The sequence below is a fragment of the Caretta caretta genome, chromosome 4 (assembly GCF_965140235.1).
Source record: "Caretta caretta isolate rCarCar2 chromosome 4, rCarCar1.hap1, whole genome shotgun sequence".
In the NCBI taxonomy this organism is placed as follows: domain Eukaryota; kingdom Metazoa; phylum Chordata; order Testudines; family Cheloniidae; genus Caretta; species Caretta caretta.
This window is the reverse complement of record NC_134209.1, coordinates 118,710,922-118,736,458: the sequence shown is the minus strand read 5'-3', so window position 1 is coordinate 118,736,458 and position 25,537 is coordinate 118,710,922. Positions and strand designations below refer to the sequence as shown.

At 41.6% G+C, this 25,537-nt stretch overlaps 1 protein-coding gene across 2 annotated transcripts in view; it reads right to left on the bottom strand.

Annotated features, from left to right (window-relative positions):
- Window positions 1-21,789: 21,789 nt before the first annotated feature.
- Window positions 21,790-25,537, bottom strand: part of PPARGC1A (PPARG coactivator 1 alpha) — a 494,389-nt gene continuing 490,641 nt past the window's right edge. For both annotated transcript variants that reach the window (XM_048848707.2, XM_048848708.2), the window contains exon 13: window positions 21,790-25,417. In XM_048848707.2, the coding sequence (XP_048704664.2) occupies window positions 25,314-25,417 (104 nt within the window). In that variant the 3' untranslated portion in view covers window positions 21,790-25,313. The remainder of the gene's footprint in view (window positions 25,418-25,537) is intronic.

The window sequence follows — 25,537 nt, the reverse complement described above, 5'->3', positions numbered from 1 at the left end:
TTGACAGACGTGATTTAGTCTCCATGCTACCCTTCAACTTCTACGATGCAGAGATAGCCAATTGTACCTAATTGTGTGTGGTAGTTCAACGATATGGACTACTAGTCATTGGGGAATGAGCTGCTCATTACAGTTAGGACCACAAATTGAACTCAGACCAGAGTCCCATAGGTTAAAGCATGGTATTTTATACATTAAGTCATTCCTCCTTTCAACAATCTCTTTCTTACTTGGCGCATGAAATGAATCAGGGAAAGATTATTTTCTGGGTAAATTGGTAGTAAAACTCTGATGCAGACAGTTCCACAATTCGATTGCAGTCTGCCTTCCACTTATTGAATATCACATCAAGCAGTGGTTCAAAGGTTTTGTATGACAACTTTAAAATGTGCAAAGTTCTTAAAGGTACTTACCACATTGTGATCAGGTCACAGATCTAAATGTCAGTATTGTATGCCTGATTTGCACATTTCAAAACGATTTAGTAATTTTTTCATTTTATCTGCATGCATGAAGAGGTTTGAAATACAGAAACAATTTAGAATCATATTTAGTTTGTAACAGTTCAATTAACTTAAGTGCTGAAACATGCTTCTTTCTTACTAATTCGTTTAATCTGTTACTATTGCAATAACATATTTTAAAAGAATGCCCAAAAGGCCAGGGGCTAACTAAAGCCCACTTTAAGAAAGCATGTCCCTGAACAAGCATGTGTGGAAAAAAAGGCAAACAAACAGTTTAGCCTTCATATTACTGGCATGCTCTCTGGTGAAAAGAGTACATGTATCCTAAATAAGAAATGGACTATCCAACAACTGCTTTCATAAAACGTTATTTTTACAACCTCCAGTTTCCTCAGAGCAATTTTATTACCACTTGAAGAGAAGAAGACTTTAATAGTTGTATTATATAATACACAAACTTGAGTCTCTGATAAATATGAGGAAAAAGTAAATAATAGGAGCATTGTAAAATGACTTATTGTAGAATGGTAATACATCTATACATGGCAGGAAGTGCTTGTGTGGTTTATTATTTCAAGGAAACATCTGCTTTTCTTCTGAAAGCCTGACTCCTATTTTGCTGTCACCAGCAGTGACTCTCCTTTTTTGGACATACCCTTTAAAAGCCTTTTGTACAAAACACACCCCTGCCCTCCACCCCATGTCTATTAAAAGGTAGCAGTGCATAGTGTAGGATATTTCTGTGCACTGTTGCCACTAGTATGGACTAATACAGGGAAATGATCTGCATGAACTGAAGTGTCAAGCACGCTGGCTCTATTATCTGTGAGTTTCCAGGACCTCTGTGTGACCATGAAGGAAGGTATGGATATTCAGTGAGTTATTGTTCTTAGTTCTATTTCTCAGATTTGCATAACAGAACATTGCAATGTCAAAGTCAATATGCAAGCACCAAAGGCAAGAATCCACAGGGAAACAAATTATTAATCATCAATAATATCAGCTCACTTAATAACATACAGAACAAATCAAGAAGGTCTGATCACACTGAGGTTGTTCTGCTGTGTAAACTTGCTGTTTAGGGTAATTGGCCTGTTCCCCAACAAAAATTATTGCATAAGAAGCAAGAATAAGAATAAGAAGCAGCTTTGCAATGAAGGTTTAGAAGTAAATCAAGCTGTAAAATGCACAGTAAAGATCAGCAGCTGGGTGCCTATAGCTAAATCTAGATTGATATTAAGGGTGAATAAGAGAGCGTCCTGGGAAACCATGCCAAAGATAAAGTTATGACAGAAACAGGAGAGCTAAGAAATGAAAGAAAAAGCAGATAAGGGAACAAAGGACACGTGACATGCTGCAATCTCTAAACCAAGTACTCTAGTGGATGGCCTGTCCTTTGCGCACTACTGAGACCCAAATTTATGCTGTGTTCATAGGCCTAACATATTGGGCCTGATTCTTCTCTAATGCATACTGGTGTAAATCAGGAATAACTCCACTGAAGTCAATGGTGCAAAATTAATATAAGCAAAGGGAGAATCAGGCCCAATGTCACATGCTACTCGTATATGTTTGAAAGTATATTATCTCCTAACCCACAATTACCTCTGTTCTTAGAGTGGGATGGATTTTAGTCGTCCACTTACCAGTACTCAGAACAAGATGTATAGTATATAGCAACATTATCTCAGTTGTCCACAGAAATAGTTCTGCTAAGTTCTGCTTCTCATTTAAAGTCACATACCAAACCAGCTGGTCTTTCTAGCTAATGCCAGTGCTGTACCAACTTAGCGATATGACTGACTACATGAATTTTTGGCAAAGTAGTCCAGTTTCCCCAACAGCATAGTGCCAGTAGCAATCCATTTACACCACACCCTTCTCAAAGAGGCAACATGGGCTCTGCCTTTGCAAGATATTACATAGTGCATACTTTACCACTCGTTACACCAGTGAGAAAAGAGTCCAGAAGGGGTCAAGTTACAGCAAAGGCAAAAGGAACCAAAGGGCTTTGAGTTGCAGTGGAGAATGTGTTTTCAGTGAGCACAGAAGGTCTAATATACTTGGACATAAGTAAAGCATGTGACATGATACTGTGACAGTCTGTACCATTATGTTCACCCTTTTTACGAGACTATGATAAATTTTGTACAGAGTATGCCTTGTGAGGTGTCATTTGAAAGCTTATAATCTGCTGAACATTATTGTCCTGGTAAAATATGTGTGGCAACATCGTATGTAAAGTTATAAAATTTTACAGAGGCACCATTTCAGATTTTTTGGCAGGGGAAACTTTAACTGTGATTCCAAGGGCTACTTAGGTACCTGAAATCGCTAGGGTTTTTTTGGGGTTTTTTTATTTTGCAGATTACTTAGAAATTAGCTAATAGGAGCACTGTATCTAATTCCTATATAAAAGAGAGCATTTAATAAATATTAGACCCACTCAGCTCTAATCCTAACATGTTCTCACATCTTGTGCCAAGTCACTTAAGGAACACTGTTTAAGTTTAAAATTTTAATGTATATTATTTGTTACTAACTCTTGAATACAACAGTTGAAACAGTTGTAGAAAAATCTAAATTACTTCCTATCACATTTTTGTAGTTCATCAAGCTTGAAATAGATCATTTAACTTTGGTTCTTTTTATTTGCCTTCTGCTTTTTGAGCTGTTAGGGTGCACTGGGGTCACATTTTGAAGCTTTCTCCACAGCCATGAGGACTAGAAACTTCATTTTTCTTTAAGAATGAAGGCTGAAATCATCACATAGCCAGTTGATTCCAGGAACTGGGGCTTTAAGGAAAACAATTATCATGAGACATGACGAAGTCATGAGAGTTGGCAACACTGCGTTTACTTCTGTTTAAAGGCTAGTTAGTTTCCAGAAGGCTCTGAAACACAACACTACAGCGACTGAGTTGCAGTCCTCACAGGAGAATATTTAAAACCAAACACCAAAAAAATTCTGTATTTTAAAGCTGAGAAAAAAACTGGTCAGGGCCACTGCAGGCAGGAAAGGAAAATAAACAGGTACAGGAGCTGTGGGCAGCTCTTCCTTTAGAAAGAAAGTTGGAGGGTCAAATCTTCTAAACCTTAATCAACTGAAACTTCTATTGCCATCAGTGCCTCCACTCTCAGATATAAACATGACAGTGAACATGTGATAACATGTGTGGTCAATAACTATATACTCATACTTAAATATCTGAGCCATCTTATCCAGAGTCACACATCTTATATGCATTGGCTCAGGGACTGGGTTTTCTGGCATATTCTGAACAGTGCTGAACACACAGATGGTGCTCAGTGAATAATGTAAATCATGACAATGATCACTGACCTTATGGACTCTATGGATGCAGTTTCTGTTCTTTGTTCTGGAATTGGCCTAAATACAGCTGAAACCCTAAGACTTGGAGGCATAACACATCTGATATTCATATGACACTTTCTTATTCCTTCCTTTTCCTCAAACTCAGAACAAAAAATGACTGAACAAAATTTTTTTCAGTTAAAATGTAAAATTGCACAGCAGCCATTGCTGTACAACCCAGCATGGGGCAGACCCTGCCACCCCTTGGGAGTTAAGTGATCTCCTCTCATCTGATGACAGGTTTCAGAGTAGCAGCTGTGTTAGTCTGTATTCGCAAAAAGAAAAGGAGTACTTGTGGCACCTTAGAGACTAACAAATTTATTTGAGCATAAGCTTTCATGAGCTACAGCTCACTTCATCGGATGCATCTGATGCTCATTCTCCATCCTTCCTGACCTCTGTGTTGCTTTTCATGCTGTCAACCATGACATCCATCCTGGGACCATTTGCTGGAGACTCAGAGAACTGGCCGCCTTGGTTTTGCTCCGATCTATCAGTTCTCTTTTTTGCAGCATGCTAGCCCTGAAAGACCTGGGTTCTATTCCCCACATGGACTTCCTGTCTGACCCCAGGCCAGTGCTTTAAGGACAAAATGTCAAAGATTTGTAGGCACCCAAAGATGCAGCTAGATATCTAGTGGGATTTACTAAGCACCAAACCTTCTCAGTGATTTGAAAATCTCACTAGGTGCTTAAAAACAATGAGGAGTCCAGTGGCGTAAAGACAAACAGATTTATTTGGGCATAAGCTTTCATGGGTTAAAAAACTCATTTCTTCAGTTGCATCTGAAGAAGTGGGGTTTTTACCCACAAAAGCTTATGCCCAAATAAATCTGTTCGTCTTTAAGGTGCCACTGGACTCCTCATTGTTTTTGTGGATACAGACTAACACGGCTACCCCTCTGATACTAGGTGCTTAAATGCTTTTGAAAATCTGGCTTTTAGTCTGTGTGTGCCTCAGTGCCCCATTTGTACAATAAGGATAACAGCATCGCTCTACCTCACCAAGGGGCTGGGAGGAGAAATCATAGAATATCAGGGTTGGAAGGGACCTCAGGAGGTCATCTAGTCCAACCCCCTGCTCAAAGCAGGAACAATCCCCAACTAAATCATCCCAGCCAGAGCTTTGTCAAGCCTGACCTTGAAAACCTCTAAGGAAGGAGATTCCACCACCTCCCTAGCTAACGCATTCCAGTGTTTCACCACCCTCCTAGTGAAGAAGTTTTTCCTAATATCCAACCTAAACCTCCCGCACTGCAACTTGAGACCATTACTCCTTGTTCTGTCATCTGGTACCACTCAGAACGGTCTAGATCCATCCTCTTTGGAACCCCCCTTCAGGTAGTTGAAAGCAGCTATCAAATCCCCCCTCATTCTTCTCTTCTGCAGACTAAACAACCCCAGTTCCCTCACGCTCTCCTCATAAGTCATGTGCTCCAGCCCCCTAATCATTTTTGTTGCCCTCCGCTGGACTCTTTCCAATTTTTCCACATCCTTCTTGTAGCGTGGGGCCCAAAACTGGACACAGTACTCCAGATGAGGCTTCACCAATGTCAAAGAGAGGGGAGTGATCACATCCCTCAATCTGCTGGCAATGCCCCTACTTATTCAGCCCAAAATGCCGTTAGCCTTCTTGGCAACAAGGGCACACTCTTGACTCATATCCAGCTTCTCGTCCACTGTAACCCCTAGGTCCTTTTCTGCAGAACTGCTGCCTAGCCATTCGGTCCCTAGTCTGTAGCAGTGCATGGGATTCTTCCTTCCTAAGTGCAGGACTCTGCACTTGTCCTTGTTGAACCTCATCAGATTTCTTTTGGCCCAATCCTCTAATTTGTCTAGGTCCCTCTGTATCCTATCCCTACCCTCCAGCATATCTACCTCTCCTCCCAGTTTAGTGTCATCTATAAACTTGCTGAGGGTGCAGTCCACACCATTCTCCAGATCATTAATGAAGCTATTGAACAAAACCGGCTCCAGAACCGACCCTTGGGGCAGTCCGCTTGATACCGGCTACCAACTAGACATGGAGCCATTGATCACTACCCGTTGAGCCCGACAATCTAGCCATCTTTTTTCTATCCACCTTATAGTCCATTTATCCAGTCCATACTTCTTTAACTTGCTGGCAAGAATACTGTGGGAGACCATGTCAAAAGCTTTGCTAAAGTCAAGGAACAACACATTCACTGCTTTCCCCTCATCCACAGAGCCAGTTATCTCGTCACAGAAGGCAATTAGATTAGTCAGACATGACTTGCCCTTGGTGAATCCATGCTGACTGTTCCTGATCACTTTCCTCTCCTCTGAGTGCTTCAGAATTGATTCCTTGAAGACCTGCTCCATGATTTTTCCAGGGACTGAGCGGAGGCTGGCTGGCCTGTAGTTCTCTGGATCCTCCTCCTTCCCTTTTTTAAAGATGGGCACTACATTAGCCTTTTTCCAGTCTTCTGGGACCTCCCCCGATTGCCATGAGTTTTCAAAGATAATGGCTAATGGTTCTGCAATCACATCCGCCAGCTCCTTTAGCACCGTCGGATGCAGCGCATCCGGCCCCATGGACTTGTGCTCGTCCAGCTTTTCTAAATAGTGCCGAACCACTTCTTTCTCCACAGTGGGCTGGTCGCCTCCTCCCCATGCTGTGCTGCCCAGTGCAGCAGTCTGGGAGCTGACCTTGTTCATGAAGACAGAGGCAAAAAAAGCTTTGAGTACATTAGCTTTTTCCACATCCTCTGTCACTAGGTTGCCTCCCTCATTCAGTAAGGGGCCCATACCTTTCTTGGCTTTTTCTTGTTGCTAACATACCTGTAGAAACCCTTCTTGTTACTCTTAACCTCTCTTGCTAACTGCAACTCCAAGTGTGATTTGGCCTTCCTGATTTCACTCCTGCATGCCTGAGCAATATTTTTATACTCCTCCCTGGTCATTTGTCTAATCATCCACTTCTTGGAAGCTTCTTTTTTGTGTTTAAGATCAGCAAGGATTTCACTGTTAAGCCAAGCTGGTCGCCTGCCATATTTACTATTCTTTCTACACATCAGAATGGTTTGTTCCTGCAACCTCAATAAGGATTCTTTAAAATACAGCCAGCTCTCCTTTCCCCCTCATGTTATTCTCCCAGGGGATCCTGCCCATCAGTTCCCTGAGTCTGCTTTTCTGAAGTCCAGGGTCCATATTGTGCTGCTCTCCTTTCTTCCCTGTGTCAGAATCCTGAACTCGACCATCTCATGGTCACTGCCTCCCAGGTTCCCATCCACTTTTGCTTCCCCTACTAATTCTTCTCAGTTTGTGATCAGCAGGTCAAGAAGAGCTCTGCCCCTAGTTGGTTCTTCCAGCACTTGCACAAAGAAATTGTCCCCTACACTTTCCAAAAACTTCCTGAATTGTCTGTGCACTGCTGTATTGCTCTCCCAGCAGATATCAGGGTGATTGAAGTCTCCCATGAGAACCAGGACCTCTGATCTAGTAACTTCTGTTAGTTGCCAGAAGAAATCCTCATCCACCTCATCCCCCTGGTCTGGTGGTCTATAGCAGACTCCCACCACGACATCACCCTTGTTGCTCACACATCTAAACTGAATCCAGAGATCTCAGGTTTTTCTGTAGTTTCATACTGGAGCTCTGAGCAGTCATACTGCGCTCTTACATACAAAGCAACTCCCCCACCTTTTCTGCCCTGCCTGTCCTTCCTGAACAGTTTATATCCATCCATGACAGTACTCCAGTCATGTGAGTTATCCCACCAAGTCTCTGTTACTCCAGTCACATCTTAATTCCTTGACTGTGCCAGGGACTTCGAGTTCTCCCTGCTTGTTTCCCAGGCTTCTTGCATTTGTGTATGGGCACTTTAATAACTCACTGATTGTCCCGCTTTCTCAGTATGAGGCAGGAGTCCTTCCCTCTTGCGCTCTCTTGCTCGTGCTTCCTCCCGGTATCCCACTTCCCCACTTACCTCAGGGCTTTGGTTTTCTTCCCCCGGTGAACCTAGTTTAAAGCTCTCCTTGCTAGGTTAGGCAGGCTGCTTGCGAAGATGCTCTTCGCTCTCTTTGTTAGGTGGAGCCCGTCTAGGTTAAGTTAGACCTTGTGAGGCACAGCCTCAGATACTATGGTGAGGGGGCCACATAAGTGTCACAGGTAGAGTGGAAACTTCTCTGTATATTGCTTGCCCTTCCCTGGGTTTGACCCCTTCTTTTCACCTATGCCCCCAAATCTCCCCCTTTTCTGAATGTAACCTACGTTCAGTGCTTTGCTGTATTTTTTCTGAGTCCCCTGTGTTCTCCCTAAAACAACCCCTCCTCCCTCTCCCACCTCCACAGAGGGATTCCTCTTTTACAGGGTAAACTTCCATAATTTAATCACCAGCCATTTCTTAGCTTAATCACCCTACCTCTGTAAACAAAATATTGACTCCCTGCCCCAAGGGCCCCTGTCCTCTGCAGCAGAACTTACATTTCACACTAATGCTGTGCTGTAACAGCTGCACCTGGGAGCTTCCACACCTCCTGTATGAAACTGGGGGGCTCCCACCCTCCTCTGCCTCCCCCCTCCAATTGGCACCCTTGTGTATAGGTACATTCTAAATCTAGGGAAACAGCTTCTGACCTGTTTCCCAAAGACAAAAGGCTAGCCAGGACTTCAACCAGGTGTCAGAATAATGAAATGAACCTGATCTGATTAAACGGCCATTTGGCAGGAAGACAGGTGTGAGCAAGAAATTTGCATCTTGGCAATGGAACAGTTGGGGGTTCCTGTGTAAATAGACTGGCTGTCGCCTGAACCCCAGCTGGAAAGAATTCTCAAAGAGGAGAAAAAAAGATAAAAATGAGGAACAGAGGCCCCAAATCGCCACTCTCCCCTCATCTCTACTCATGGCATCAACAACATTGAAAGACAAAGAAAACATCATTGAACTGAGGGAGGGGTCCTGGCTGAAGGGATACAGCCAGACTGCTGTAAACATATGCTGACAGAAACCTTTTCACTTTGAATTCACTTAGCTTGTTAAGCTGGGTATTAGTTTGTGTTTTACTTTTTATTTCTTTGTAACCAATTCTGACTTCTATGCCTCATTACTTGTAATCACTTAAAATTTTATGTTTCTGTAATTAATAAACTTGTTTTATTGTTTTGTCTAAACCAGTGCGTATTTGGATTGAAGTGTTTAGGCAGCTCCATTTGAGAGAACAAAGTTTGCACATATCATTTTCTATTAATGAAATCATAGACTCTCCAGCTGGGCCACTAAGTAGTTCAGATCTCCTCTGGGAGTTTATCACTGTCCAGTTGTAGGCCAGTTCCCCAGTGGCCTGTGGGTGGAACCCAGGCCCATCCGCTACTCTGGGTCCAAGCCTAGGTACCCTAAAATAGCAGCCACACACCACTGTGCCCCTTTAATGAAAAAGCTTTCAGTTCCCTGGACCACTTCCCAGCAAACCAGAGTTTGCTACCGGATACTTCCGGGTATCAAGCAGAGTATCCCAGGGGTCGGTACTAGGGCTGGTTTTGTTCAACATCTTCATTAATGATCTGGATGATGGGATGGATTGCACCCTCAGCAAGTTCACAGATGATACTAAACTGGGGGGAGAGGTAGATATGCTGGAAGGTAGGGATAGGGGCCAGAGTGACCTAGACAAATTGGAGGATTGGGCCAAAATAAATCTGATGAGGTTCAGCAAGGACAAGTGCAGAGTCCTGCACTTAGGGTGGAAGAATCCCATGCACCACTATAGGCTAGAGACTGACTGGCTAAGCAGTAGTTTTGCAGAAAAGGACCTGGGGATTACAGTGGATGAGAAGTTGGATATGAATCAGCAGTGTGCCCTTGTTGCCAAGAAGGCCAACGGCATATTGGGCTGCATTAGTAGGAGCACTGCCAGCAGATCAAGGGAAGTGATTATTCCTCTCTATTCAACACTGGTGAGGCCACATCTGCAGTATTAGGTCCAGTTTTGGGCCCTCCACTACACAAAGGATGTGGACAAATTGGAGACAGTCCAGCGGAGGGCAACGAAAATGATTAGGGGGCTGGAGCACATGCCTCATGAGGAGAGGTTGAGGGAACTGGGGTTATTTAGTCTGAAGAAGAGAAGAGTGAGGGGGTATTTGATAGCAGCCTTCAACTACCTGAAGGGGGGTTCCAAAGAGGATAGAGCTCAGCTGTTCTCAGTGGTGGCAGATGACAGGACAAGGAGCGATGGTCTCAAGTTGATGTGGGGGGAGGTCTAGGTTGGATATTAGGAAATACTGTTTTCTAGGAGGGTGGTGAAGCACTAGGGAGGTTGTGGAATCTCCATCCTTAGAGGTTTTTAAGGCCCAGCTTGACAAAGCCCTGGGTGGGATGATTTAGTTGGTGTTGGTCCTGCTTTGAGCAGGGGGGTTGGACTAAATGACCTACTGAGGTCTCTTCCAACCCTAATCTTCTATGAAACCCTGCCTTCACCAAAGTTTCACCCTTACCTCAGGGCTCTTTTATGCTCAGGCCCACCAGTTAGCCGGGAGCTCTTTCTCACTCCCCCCCTTCTCCCATCATCCCTGCCAGACTCTATGCTGTGCTGCAGTTCCTTTTATACTAGCCTACAGCCCTCTGATTGGCTAACCCCTTGCAGCCTCCCCCGACTGGATGCTTCTTGTGCAGTCTCTTTCGGCGACGTGAGTTAGCTCCATTGCTTCTTTCCTGGGACTAGTGTGGCAAGATCCTGAGGCCTCCAGGAGGGGGCCTCTGGGTCCAGTCCACTCCATCACACTCTGCAATATAATTCAGGAGTGGCTGGCTAAGAGTGCTCATATTAATCAACTGGGAGTAGTTTACATGCTAGAGGCTGTTTGTGAGCAGAACAGGAATGGTTGCTATCATAGCAAAGCAGTGTAAAAGGCACTTCAGGTTTGAGAATTGAGGGGACACAGCTGTCCCGCTGTCCAGATTGTACCCTGGGTAATTTCATGGCTATTACATGGGAAGTTGTTAGAGAAGATGGAGATTAGTACAAGAATTGTTAGGTGAATAAGGAAGTTGCTAAAGGGGAGAAGGCAACAGGTTGTGCTGAAAGGGAACTATAGAACCGGAAGAAGGTCACCAGTGGAATTCCTCAAGGATTGATCTTGGGGACAATCTTATGCAATATGTTTATTAATGACCTTGGCACAAAAAGTAAGCATGTGCTAGTTAAATTTCCTGATGTGACAAAATTGGGAGGCATCATTACTACAAAGGAAGATCAGAATGTTATACAGGAATGAAGTTCAACAGTACAAAGGGTAAGATCATGTATTTAGAGTCTAATAACAAGAACTTGTGCTACAAGCTGGGGACTTATCATTTGGAAGCAATAGAGGATCTGAAAGACTTGGGTATATGGGCTGATCACAGAATGAGCCACCAATGTAATGCATCCGTGAAAAAGGCAAATGCACTCCTATCAGGCTCAGCATTTCCAATAGAGCTAGGAAAGCATTAATGCCAGTGTACAAAGTGCTGGTAAGACCTCATCTTGAATATTGCCTATAGTTCTGGTCACCCATGTTGAAGAAAGATTAATTTAGACTGGAACAGGTGCAGAGAAGAGCTACTAGGATGAGCAGGGGAAATGGAAGGTCTGTCTTATGAGAGGAGCCTGAAAAAGGTTGGCTTGTTTAGCCTAGTAAAAAGAAGGCTGTGAGATGGTATACTTGCTGTCTATAAATACATCAGAGGGATGTAACCACAAGGGAGGGTGAAGAGCTATTTAAGCAAAAGTACAATGTTGGCACAAGAACAAATGGTTATAAACTGGCCATGAACAAAGTCAGGCTGGCACTAGAAGAAGGTTTCTTACCATCAAAGGGGTGAGGTTCTGGAACAGTCTCCCACTAGGCGTTGTAGGGGCAAACAACTTAAGAGAGCTGGACAAATGTATGCATGCAGTCGTGGTGGGCGGGGCAGGGCTCAGCATCCCTGGGGTTCATTTCCAGTTTATGTTTCTAAAATCTCATGCTTCATGGCTTCAGCTGCCCACCTGCAGGGGTCAGGAAGATTCCGCTTCCCTGTGTATTCTGGGTGTGCAAGGGAGGTTGCTCTCCTGCCTCTGAAGGATCAGAAATGGCCAGGGCTGGAGAGAGGTACCAGATGGAGTGGGCCAGAGAGAGAGAATGATTCTGTGGAGTCTAGTGGCAACCCCCACCCCCCCAAGAGATGGCATACCCTGGGTCCAGTCCCCCTACTCTAATCATTCTTTCATTATTTATCCACAGCTTCAATGGAGAAACTGAAGGAACCCACATCAGACTACTCCATAGCTCAGTTGTTAGGGCATTTACCTGAGGAAATGGGAGACCCCTGTTCAGAACCTTTCTTCCCCCTCTGACAGAGATGGGGAGCAAATGAACCTGGGTCTCCCACATCCTAGGCAAGTGTTCTAAGCACCACCTTCTCCTTCTCCAGCCATTATGTGTAGATGGAGGCAGGCACCTAATTCATTCCCTCAAGACCCAACTTAGGTCTGACTCCAGGAAGCGGGTTCCCATGCAGGGATCACTTGCAGAGCTAGGTGCCTCCCTGCAGCCCAGACTTAGGCACCTGTAGCCGAGAGAGGGGCAGAGCTTAGAACACACCCGTCATCAGCATCTCCCATTGGGTAGCTTTTACTGTTCCCTGCTGGCGTTTGTGGATCCCATTCATTGTACAGAAAGCCTAGACACCTAACTGGGTTTTTGTGGATTGTGCAGTGTTGTTCCTGTGATTTTTCTAGGCATTTAAAAGTTAGCTGCTGTGACACTTGGCATTGCAATGCCTGATTCTCTTTGTAAATCCCACCACTCGAACATCCAGATTTTATCTATACATTGACAGAAGTGAGCACCGCAGAATAAAGAGAAGTAAAACTAATGGTTGGTACTGGTTTCCCCTAGAACTCAGCCTGCTGGCAGAGTTTTCCCAGCACTGTCAGGTAAAGTTGCAGGCATATGAGAAGTCCTGGGAGTTTGGCAGCTATACTGTGCTGGCTAAATGTTGTTGTGTATCATCTAAACCATTTGTGCCCAGATAAGATCGTGATGGAGGCCAAATAAGTGTCTGTGATATATAAATAAATTCATTACATAAATCTGAAAGCTGGAGTAAATCCTGATTGTGTCAACACTGTGAGGGGAATGTGCTGAATGAGCCAAGATGTCTGTTTTATGACCAGGGATTGGGAATGGCATTCAAATGACTAGTCAAGTATGAACTTTGTCAAGGAACCAAGCACATCCAGCTTAAGAAACCATTAACAATTACTCACTTGCCAGACAAGACCTCGTAGAAGAGAAGGGCTAGACACTTGTGAGCTAGGTTGATAGAAGAACTTGATGGCTGTTGACTACTTGTCTCAGATATTAGGAAATTGCATATTTTTCCTGATCTTCCCAGGGTAACTTTGAGAAGTTCCCTGAATAATGTTTGCACAGGGGGAAAGATTAGGGGGGAGATGCTCACACCCACATTGCCCCTTGTATGCTGGATAAAAAGGCCAAGACATCATAAAGGAGGTTCAAAAATCCCTGGATTCCCCCAGTGCAGGAACTCCAGGCTCTTCTGTAGCCACTCATTATAAATTGAATAAAATGTAGCTCAACACAGGTGAAGAATAGCCTACCACCGAGACCATTAATTCCTACTTATACATGGGTGATTTAAGAATTCAGTACTCCTCTGTTGAGCAACCCTACTTCCAGCTGCTAGAGCCTTGTGTAAAGATGCAATTCATGCTGGTAGGTGGATCTTGTTAGCACCAATCAAAAATGTAAGTGGGGTTGGGGTATCTCTCTGGGCTGAAGGAACTAGTTCTTGAGACTTAAGAGGTCTTGCAAGAAAATCCTACAAACAACCACGCTTGGGAAGAAAAGGTAGATTGAAGTTGATATTTCATTATTGTCATCTGAGTTACTAGTAAAGCCAACCCCGAGGAAAGGGGTATATGTGAAATAGATGTAAAATGTGCATATACTGTGACTGGAGGAGAGGGGAAATTCCGCCTACTTGCACGGTTGTAGAAGACTAAATGCACCCGAAGAGATCAAATCTAAAGTAAGGTCAGACAGCCTGAGAAAAGTGAAAAAGATCCATACACATTTCCCTTTGACAAATGGAATGCTTCCCGGGCAGCGCCTAGCTGGTGCTTGGTTGAGTGTAAAATTGGATGGTGTGAGAGAGAGAGAGAGACTGAGCAACACTTGCTTTTGTACAAAACAAATGAACATTTCAAAGGGCCCTACACAGCCAATATCAAGACACACAATCAAGAGGAACAGGAGAAATTTGCCACTCAGAGTCACTGTAAGGAGACTCAGCAATCCACCATCCCAGATTCAGAGATGCCTGGACACATGATGGACCGTTACCATTTCTACTGCACAGGAAACTAGGGGCAGAGCTAGCCATGCAGAGCATTTTGCCAGACTGTCACTATCACCAAAAGGCAACAATGACTGGTTCTTACTCTGCTAAGTTAAAAATAATCAAAATCATTTTATATATTGGAAAAAAAAACAAAACCCAAAGCCTCCCGGCTATTCCTTCTTCTGGATCTTGCAGAAATCTCCAAACTAGTACCTCCTCTGGCTAAGTCTTACTTTCTTTCTACCTGTCTTTAAGATTTTGGGGCAGGAACTATATTTTGTACAGCACCAAGCACATTATTATTTGTATTTATTAGTTAGGTGCCAACAAATAGTAGTCCTGAGATCAATGTTTCTAGAGGGACAGTGATAAGGAACTCCAAGTGTTCCAGAGCCCAGAAGCCAGATAGATGTGGCAAACACAGATGGGCCAGAACAATCTCCAGTCTGTCCTTGTGATGCATTTAGTACCTCACATGAGATAGTTTACTGTGTTACTATCTTTGTCTAATGTTGCATTATGTTATTTGTACTGTGTCTAAGAGTAGTTTTCAGAAAATACATTGTCTTCCTAATAATGAAGGCCCTTCATTTTTGGTTTTTATCTTGTTTAAAATTTCTCATGAATTTACCAGTGCTTATTTCTTACCAAAAAAATTCCCAGTAAGAATTGTATTGGTAAGAAATCAATACACCCCCCAGAGCAAATGGCCTTACTAAAAGTCAGAGAATGGGAAATGTGGGGCAGGGGGAAATGTAGGAGGCGCCTAGAGTTTTTATGAGCTCTTCGATGAGGTGCATTTGCTGTGAACATGCTGGCATACATGATGATGCCTGAAGCTGTTGTTCTCTTGCAAGCAATGTGTTACCTGACTACTTTGTAACTCCATTCAGCTATCCTGGTTGTATTCTATCCCTGCCAGACATCGGGGATGAGGGCAGATTTCCCTCCACTGTGCCTCCACTGTGTAAACGTAGCAGCAAAATACAGAACAACCTACTTGCTCACTGCTTCTTGTCCAGTCCCTGTCCTCATTCATTACAGGTTGCACACAGATCTCAATGCAGCTGCTGAGGCTCTCAGTATGCAAAGATCCACATTAGTCAGTGAAACCACATATGTTAGGCCACATACAGTAAACCACATACAATGTTCAGCCACCAAAATGCAGGTGTCTACCGTTTCTGCTAAAAGAGAATATCTTTTAGCTGTCTCTAGGATTAGGCTAGCTATTCAGCCAGCCAGTATACCACAATATCATAGCAGCCAGCCAATATCATACATGCTTCTGTAATGTTCCCCTTCTGGGGTCCAGTGCACACAGATGGATTTCCTCCAGTGTTCTGCTAAGCTTCTGGTATCACATGAAGGAATCTCATGGCTGCCTTCCACTCAGTGAAAAGGCACATAGCAATCTGTCATGGTTTGCATGACTGCCATGCACAGGAGGGCGAGGTGCAGGCTGAGGTTATGACATTGCTAGAGGGCAAGAGTGAGGCTTGGAGGAATGTCAGGATAAATACCTACTACATGGGAATGGAAGCACTTTAACAGTCCAATTAGCTACGCTTACCTCAGTAGCCTTTCATTGATCCCATATGATAAAGAAAATAAATAATTGGCCATTGATGGTCTCTGGAAGGAACAGGGAGTAATTAATTCATTGTGCCTTGCATAGAAATATAGCAGCACTGATCCAGTTATCAATGCAAGATGTGATTCATCATAAGCATTGTGTGCGAGGGAGGGCCCAGACTGTAAATATGTCCAGTAGAATGATACACAACTCTGAACTAACCGTACTTAGTAATTCATTCAGAATTTATAAAATCCAGTTCACTTAGAGGAAAACAGTTTTACATGACACCTGAAGGGCTAATGTAGGCATATAATGCATTATTACGGTTGGGATGGTGGCCTCATGTGCTGAGACACTACTGAGACTTGGCAAACTGGTTTGGATAAACTAGAATGTGACCTTAACTTTCACGAAGTGCATGAACCAAAAACAAATCAACCCTTTTTCAGGGTTCAGAAAGAGCTGTGATAATTGTTTTTCATGCCTGTATTACTAAATAGCCTCATTTTGGCCAGAAGTGGAAGCACAGAATGTCACACTCAAAAAGCCTGTTTGTATCGTCGTCCCAGACAAGCCAATACCTGGCTAGACTGAAAATCCTGTGTGCAAGTCTGCTCTCAGAAGATGTCCAGTAGATTTCCAAATCAAAGAGGGTTTGGAGACATGTCACATAAGTATCTAATCCACACAGCCATCACCCCCCCTCAGGGGTTTGCCCCCACTGCTGCTTGCTAGCTCACTCTGTCGAAAGAAAATACACTGAAGAGGATGATCTAGGAGTGTAAACAAGCTGTTATGTGGTCTTATGGAAAATGTCAGCATTGCAGTACCACCCACACCACTGCAGCACTGCGCTAAACTTTTGTACCCACCGGCAAATGAGAGAAGTAAATAAATGGATTTCCAGCTATACTCCCATTGCGCAAAGACATGCAACAAAGCATCGTTGCGATGTGCATCATTATGTCTCATTAAGTGATTGCAAGAAACCTCATGTGAAGCTGACACAGTCCACGTAACATGCTGTGTGACCAGTTTATGAAATGAGGCTCCTTCAGAAGGGTGAGCAATTAATCATTATTCAGTGATAGCACTTGCTATCCACTACTTGCTGGCAGGAGTTTGTAACCGAGAGCATGTCTAGCTAATATGATGCATTATTCATACAGTAGAAAACTATAGTTACAATGCCATGGGCCTAGTAAATGGTTAAAAGAGAGCAAGCACTGCATCGTTTTTCATGTGTGTGGTAGGTTTTCTTTTTTTAAAAAAAAAGGTTACTGCCAATACACTGTATGCATAAGACTGAGTCAGGAAAACTTTCCTGTGAGGTACATGTTTTTCATGATGCCAAAGTCAATATTATGAAGACACAGAGGAGATGTGATTAAATGCCTTGCCTGGGGGGCATAGGGCTGTAACTTTATGGCTGTAACAATTTTATTACTTTATCAAGTATTAATTTAATTGAGATTGGAGTGTACAGTGTCAAGAATAAATTGCAGCGAACATTTTATTCAATTAACAGGCCTCATAATCATTTAGGTATTTCACCATTTAGACCGTGGTTTTCTGTGCACTTAATGTTGGCTTTCATTTGGCCCGAATGTGGTTGACACGCCATCATGAAGCACATAAGGCACATGGCTCTTTTATGGTTGATAAGTGTCCACTATTTTCCAAACTGGTGTAAATACAAAGGGTGAAGTCATGCGCATCACTGAAGTAAATGGGCATTTTTTGGTCACTGACTTCAAAGGGATGAATATGTTATCCAAGATTTTTGTCCAGTTACCGCTACCATGGGTAGCTGAATTTCTATTAGCAAATACCACAAGAAACCGTTCAGTGAGGAAGTTGAAGCACTGGTTTCATACTGCATTTACAAAGGTATGTGGTCACAAAAGGTACATTGCATTTCAGAGTTCATCACGCCAATTTTTTCTGTGTGTACAGTTACTCTAAACTACTACATAATGCAATTATTGAAAACTATTTCAATAGGTTTCTTTACCAAGGATTCAGTCCTATTTATTACTTCTATTTACATTTGGATGGAGAGGTTGCCTCACCTAGTCCACTTGCGGTGGCTAGTTTATAGATTTTTATTTTTAACTAATATGAAAGGAGGCACATGTCTTTAAAATCTGTTGGTTCACAAAAAAGTTCGAGGGGAAGATACATGTCTATGGGTTTGGCAAAATAGGCATGTGTATATGTTTGGAACAATATTTGTAGTGTTCCAAAGTCTTGACATTTGAACCTACACATGAAGAGCAACTCTTCCCTCTGCTTTTAGTTCCTCTGCTGCTGAGGTTTAGAAGGGAAATCATCTGAATTCAATCACATCCATTTAGGCTTTAGTGCACATGACACATGGAAGGTTTACAGTGGTTTATGAGCGTATAGATTGTTTTTAAAAAATGTCCTCAGAACAAATAAGCAAAGGACATGTACTACACATATTCAGAAAAATGGGTTGGCCTCTAGGAAAGTGATTTGTTTGGTGCTTTTCCAGCTGAAAGGAAGAAAAGCAGATCAACATGAAGTGGTGGGATTGTCCAGAATGTTTTCACTTCCTCCCCTCTTCTCTCTTGCTGAGATTATTTTCCTTTGTCCCAGCATATTAACAACTATACTACATGCCAGTGAAGATGGGCTGCTCTGTGTCTAGCAATAGAATCTTTATAGAATCTTTTCCCTTAGGGATTAATTCAACTTTTGATTCAATCTTTTTAAGCTTTAAATCATGATGTTCCAAACCTCCGAGGAACTACTGTACTGTTTGTGACCTTATTTATTACTTTATTATAAAGTAGAGAAAAATGATTTATAGTTTATTTTTCTTGTGAACCTGGAATATCAATGTTGAACTGCAAAATATCAGGAAAAAGTTACATTGCTTAAACTCTTATAGAGTGGTTTATTAATTAATCCTGAATAACAGGACATGATGTTCAATGAGTTATACCTAGGAGTGTAATGATATTAATAAAGCAAACAATCTTGCAAAAGCCATATATAAAACTTTTTACACATTTTATTTAGGAACAACTGTGACTATGTGTAACATTTTCTGTTATTTCTCTATCATTGCTTTATTACTGAAAAATTTGCATTAAAAATATGACTTTTTCAAGAGACACTGTCACATTAAAGGTTGCAGCTAAGGCCTAACGTTTCAAGAATAGATGCTTAAAATTAGGTTTCTGAATCCAAATTTAGGCATGTAGACTCCAATTTAGCACTCCATCCCTAGCTAGTAAAGCATTTAAGCACTTGCCTTCAGTGGAACTTAAATACGTGCTTAAGTAATTTGCTGATTCAGGACTTAAGCACGTGTTTAAATGGTTTATTAAATTGTGGCTTTAAAGATATAGTCTGATCTTAATGTACTGAGCACCAGCCACTGTAAGTGAAGTCAGTGGAAACTGCTGGGTGCTAAGTAGTTTTGAAAATGTGGACACTTATTTAAGTGCCTAAATATGACCACAGAAGCTTAACGTTCAGTACTTAGCCTAGGACTCTGGGTGGAGCATAGGCAATAGACGAGACACGTTCTTAATAAATGAGATCCTGATTTTATGCAATAAACTTTAAATGATGGAATGGGAAAAAAGAAATACTTTACTTTATTGCAAATTTAATAGAGTGCTTTTTGCAAGCATTAAAGTGCTTTGCAAAAGTCATGACATGAATAAACAAATTAAATTAAATAGCACAGTAACTAGAGAAATATTGGGCTAAATTCATTCTTGGTACAACTCCACTGACATTGATTAATTACATCAAGGATGGATTTGGCCTGCTAAATTTTAGGCATTAACATGAACTGGAACAATGCGTCACTGTCAATCCCACACAGTGAAAAATTTCATTCCAAGAGCAATGTGAGCAAAAAGCTCAATATTTTGGATCTATAAATGGTTAAAAACATGCTACTAAATAGAAACCCCAGCATTATGGTTTATTATGTTTTTCAGCAATGGCCAACTGCTAGGGTCTGTACAAATGTAGAGTAGAAGACAGTCCCTGTGCCAAAGAACTGTAAGTTCAAATAGACAAGACAGGCAAAAGGTAGAGGAAAAGGACTATCATATATAAGCAGAGTGCAGGTTTTTCAACCTTCATGTCTATGCCATGGTTTTTGGTTTGGTTAGTGTTTGCTTTTAAACCCTTTGGGTGGGGTTTTGTGAGGAGGGACTTACATAGCCAGCCAGCCAATGGAAGGGATGACAGAGCAGTTTGGGATGAGCAGCCAGTCAGCACAGGGACGAGACTGTCCAGAGTGACAAAAGCAAAGAGCAGTCTAATGACATCATCAGGTGGCCAACAGACCCTGCTTGAACTGCTTCTGCAGCTGTTGTGCTGGCGTGCCAGATGCTAGTGTGATGCTGGCGTGCCAGATGCCAGCTTCTGACAGGCTGCAGGCATTAGCTAAGAACGGAGAACCTCGTAGCTGGAGACCAGACTAGGTCACTTGTTATAAGACTAATACCTATTTTGAGCAAAACTGTGTATTTAGTGCTTAGACTCTATGAAATGCCTGTATATTGCTGCATGTATTAATCTCACTTATAATATCAATATCCCATGTTGTATAATATCTATAGCCCTTCCCTGCAAAGTTCTGGGTCCAGGGGACACTGTGGGGTTGGCATAGCCCCAGCAGAAATCCATTCTTCCTCCCTCTTAGTGCAGCAGTACGTACTTAGAATCTCCTTTCATTTCAACAGACAAAGCAGTTGCAGAAGCAGTTTAAGTCGGTTCACTACGGAAACCGTGTTATTTAGTTAAGATGGCACCTTAAACTGGGTGCGTTGGAAGCACTTACGTCTGTCACACTCACATGCAGACAGAAGATCAAATGAATGGCAGGATTTGGAACTAGTTGTAATTTGGACAGGGTAGGAGCTGACAGACCTGAAATATGCGCTGTGAGCAGAATTGTTTTTAAAGTGAAATTAGTGCTTCTGAAACCTCTCAGGCAGATAGTCTGTAGATAAAGAGAGGACTATCTCTAGCATTGTATTGGCAACCGTCCCCGTGCTGCCTTGCCAATGTGCCTCAGCTCATTCTGGAGGAGAGGGTGACTAAAATCTCAAGCTAGCATCATGCACTAGATGAGCCACTGAGAAGGCCATTCTGCCTGGTGCTTTATTACTAATCATCCTTGAAGATTGCTGGCAGAGCAGCATAGCACGGGGTTTTCCTGGTCACCGGCTGCTCACTAATATACCATGCATGAGGGCTCAGTGTAACTGCAGCCGATAAACTCATTTCTCTCCCCTTCCACCTGCACCCCTTTTCCGTGCATTCACGCTGAAAATGTAGTTTGCCAGATCACCATGCGGGGCATGCACTTTGCATTGCAGTAGGCTTTGTACTGAACTTTGCAGTTGTTACCTGTGTTACCTGAGCCAATGTGAATGGCTCAGCAGGTGTACATCTTCCATTTGCAAAGGGGGCTTGAGCCCCAGATCTCCATGCTTGTTGACACTTTGGCCTCTCTACTGATATAACAATGCTAATGAGTGCCAGTTGTAACAGAATGGTGTTCCATGATACAGAAGCTTGTTATTCATTAGGCAGTAGACGGAGGCCATCAGCCAATATTAACGTCAACCCCTTTTACCAAATTGAGCTAGATTCAAATGTGTGACCTAGAAGTGAAAGGCTGTATCCCATTACAACTGCTCAACAGCCGGTAACTCTTCCTTAAGTAATTTCTAAACTGAAAGTTTTCCAGCATTTCCCATGAGTCATCTGCTGATCTTTCAAAGTGACTCTTAGTTACATCAGGTGAAAAAATCTAAGAGCAATTTTTCACCTAGCGGATTTCTTTTGTAAACCCACTGTTTTGGCCCGCTGCTCAAAACAAGGAACAATAGCTAGGATGCAAGTTGTACTACTGTTTGAAATCAGCTACGAACGTACATAGAGGTTAAAAGGAAACCCAATGCGTGTCCTGCTAGAAAATAGGCCACTAATTCACTTGTGATAAATAAGAGAAACAGAAATGGATTTGAAACATTCGTTTCCCTTTATTTGCTCAGTGAGGCTGATGTGTACAGCACATTTTAAAAAAAATCACAGGAATTTTCATACAATGAATTAAACCACAACAGTACATGTAGAATTGGCAGGTGGAAAATAGCCCAGCAAGGGCTAAACTAATAGTTCATTTTCCCTATTCAGCATAGTCCAACCAATAGCTTTACACTTTCACCTACTGTACAAATTTTACAGTAGCTCCATCAGATCAGTGGTTCACATTATTGAAAATGTCTGTCATATAGGTACAAATTTAGAATCATCACATTATATTACATGGCTATTCTAGGTCATTTATAGATCAGATCTTATACTACAGTGATTGAAGTTCTCATTACAGCCATCAAAAAGGACACATAATCATTACCTACTGTAAGCTTACATCTAACGAGATGAAAAGAAGGCTTTTTTCAGCTGACCCAACTATTATACCCTAGTAGCACAAACTTTTCTCTCCGTGCTGTTATCGGCAATGGCAACCCAACTGTTGTTCGGAGTTGTTTAACACAGATTGAGATTCCCACCGCCCCTCAATTTTAGACTCCTTCTGTTTGGATTCAGAACAATTTGTGTTATGTAGGAATTACATTGTTACATCTCTAGAAAAGACCATAGTTCCTAAGTACCAGTTCTGTTACCAGTATTGCAGATGTGGTACTTACCACAGCATGGAAGCAACGGTACAATCTTCATCTAAAAGACATACAGTTCTATACTGCAGTTTGCCTCTAGTGATGATGTGATACATGTGCTAATTTGAAATGTTCTCTTAAAAAAAATCCCTAACTTTACATTTTGATGGGCTAACCACAGTGTCTACAAAAGATACAAATAGCTTTATTCAGAGATCCTACTTCTACGTAAATTTCATATGTAATCTGTAAATCCACGGAGGAAAGCCATCTTCAAGAGAAGAATATTTGTCAGGCCAGTGAAAAAAAAATTGAGCTGTGGCATAATGTCTGTTTGGGGGGAAAAAAGAAGAAGAAGAAGAAGAATCAAAAAAGCACACAATTTGTTCATCTCAGCAATCCAGGGCAAAAGAGAACATATTTAAAATTTAATCACAGAAATTTAAAGGCAAAATAGGTAATGCATCTGGTCCTTGAACACATATGATATACTAAATATTGATTTCTAAAAAATAATTTATTGCTTTTAATATTCTTTTCTTTACAACAGAAGATACTCAAAATCCAGAAAGGAAAACTGTAAACTTTAGTTTGGCATTCACACAATCAAAGTTAAAATACCTGCATTTTAACCTACAGAGCAACGACAAGAATTATGCAGATTAACACTGAACCTGTGAAAAAGTTCTTTTTTTATTGCTATCTATCTACTTAGAAATAAGAAGCCAAAAAATCAAGCAAGCATCCAACAAGACAGACGTGGAATCTCTCAGAACACAATATGCTGGTGATAAAATGAATGCAGCTATCAAAATCAGCTGCATTGGCTTGGGGGTGAAATCGGTTTTCTAAGAGTCGGGGTGGGAAGGGAGATTAAATAGGTAGGTGTGCCATATCTTTAAAAGAAGTCATGAATGCCAAACAGTAATAGAATACCAATCTATAAACTTACAAGTGGACTCCAAACTTTACTGATTCAGTCTAGAAGCTCCAAGTTCAGATGAAATCCTGATATTCAGAATGGTAGTTTTTTTCCTGAAGTTTCTATTTAAGTTAGCAGAAGCAATTTCATCAACAATGTCATGGGCACATCTGAGGCCATGCTAGAGCACAGTAAAAATAAAACACTGCTCCTGCAAAAGCTGAATTTTCCAAATGAAGCACTTATTCCAACCTGACAAGTGTCATGCATCCTAGGTACAACATTTCCACTGGCCTTTTCATTATTTTAGTCGTCTCATAATTTATAATAAATATGTTAATTGCAACTGATAAATAGGTCTCTTTAGTAAACAAAGGAACAAAGGATTGGTATTTATACAGGATGCATAACTGTAAAAAATATAGATAAATATCATCAAGCTCTGCCAATGAAAAGATTACTGGCTTCAAGAACAGTGCTTAGACACACATAATTATTGTAAAAATCATACCGTGCGTAGTACCTCAGCATTTTTTAAAATCACAAAAATTAAAACAAAACAGCATTTTAAAAAGATTTTTGACTTCTAGTTCCAAAACTACTGTTGATACATAAAATAAAAACATTTCTTAATGATTACCCATTTAAGAGATTTTACATAAAATTATGATATCTCCTAGAAAATTTTAGATGAGAAAATTTCATTCCGCTAACAAAATCAGTGTATAAAACTGCAAAAGAAAAACAAACTATGAGAAAAATGTGGAAAATATTGCAGAAGTGGTTAATACCTTTTGGGTTTGGATAGTTCTTGACAAAATTCTTAGATAAGGTCACCAAAGAAGGGACGAATGTGTGTAAAGCATTGATATTTTTGCACTCAACACACACGCACTCACACACACACTCACACACTTCTCTTTTTTGTTACAATCAAATATATATATAAGCATAAGTTCAGCTTTCTAAATATGTTAGTGTACAATAATTGTTTCACCTCATATAATTACATTTGAATATTCTTGATTAAGAAAAATTTAGCAGTTTTTGAAAAGAAGGCTGCATTTACAGTGCATAGCTGTAACCAAAAAAGAACATTGGCATACAGTATGTACACAAAATAAAAATACTCCCATTTCATATTTGTAAATATTCAGCTACATTAGAGAATGTAGCAAATAAGCTATCTGTACACATCGCCCCCCCACCAGACAGTTATACCCTACTCTCGTTAGTAATACAACACCATGTCCGCTCATCAGAATAAAATTGCTGAACAAGCTGCACATTTGACCATTAACAAGGCTTTGAAAATTTCATTGTGGAAGATCAACAGTTTGGAAATTTACATGGGTGTCAGAATTAAAAGATGAAACTTCAAAATGTTAGGGAAGGTTTAGCCTTTCGATTTCTCCTCCATCAGAAAAACAAAATAAAAGGACAGTCAGCTTCTAGGACCTGTGGTTTCTTCTGGACTGCCATATTATCATTGTGTTGTGGGAAAAAGCGCCTTTTTAAAGAAATGCAGTGTCTGATTCCCAGACATCAGCAACTGTAGTTATCAATCTGATTTTTGTTTTGTTAAAATGTGATATGTACACATTTTGAAGTTCTACATTTTAAGTGTAACTCTGTGGAACTGCTGCCATTTCAAGGGGTTTGCACTTGCACTCTCTATGAACATCAGAACCCCCCCCCCCACCGCCAATCACCCCAGGAAAGTAAAGCTGACACCCATGGAGATACATGTGCTTCCTGGATATCCATTTTGCCTCTTCACTCTTCAAGCAGCTGTGTTCATGTAAACCATGTTTTTGTACAGAGAGTGTAAAGTAGGAGAAATTCCTAAGTATGACTTCTAAATTGTCCATTATTGAAGGACATGATGTCCGTGAGGTATTCGCCATCCCTCCATTATCCTCAGCTGTGATGCATGTTACCTACGCAGGCTTCGCTGTGCCTCTTTAAGTAAACTATCAAAATCCATGGAGTCATATTTGCTCTTAGTGGAAGCAGGATCAAAATCATCTGAGTTTGAGTCTGAAACCAAGAGATGCAGAGATGAGCTAAGAGGTCTCGCAAATTTCATTGACACTTCCCTCCCCTCTGCTCCCACACATACAATAATACACCCTAAGGCTTGCAGTTCATTCTTCAAAC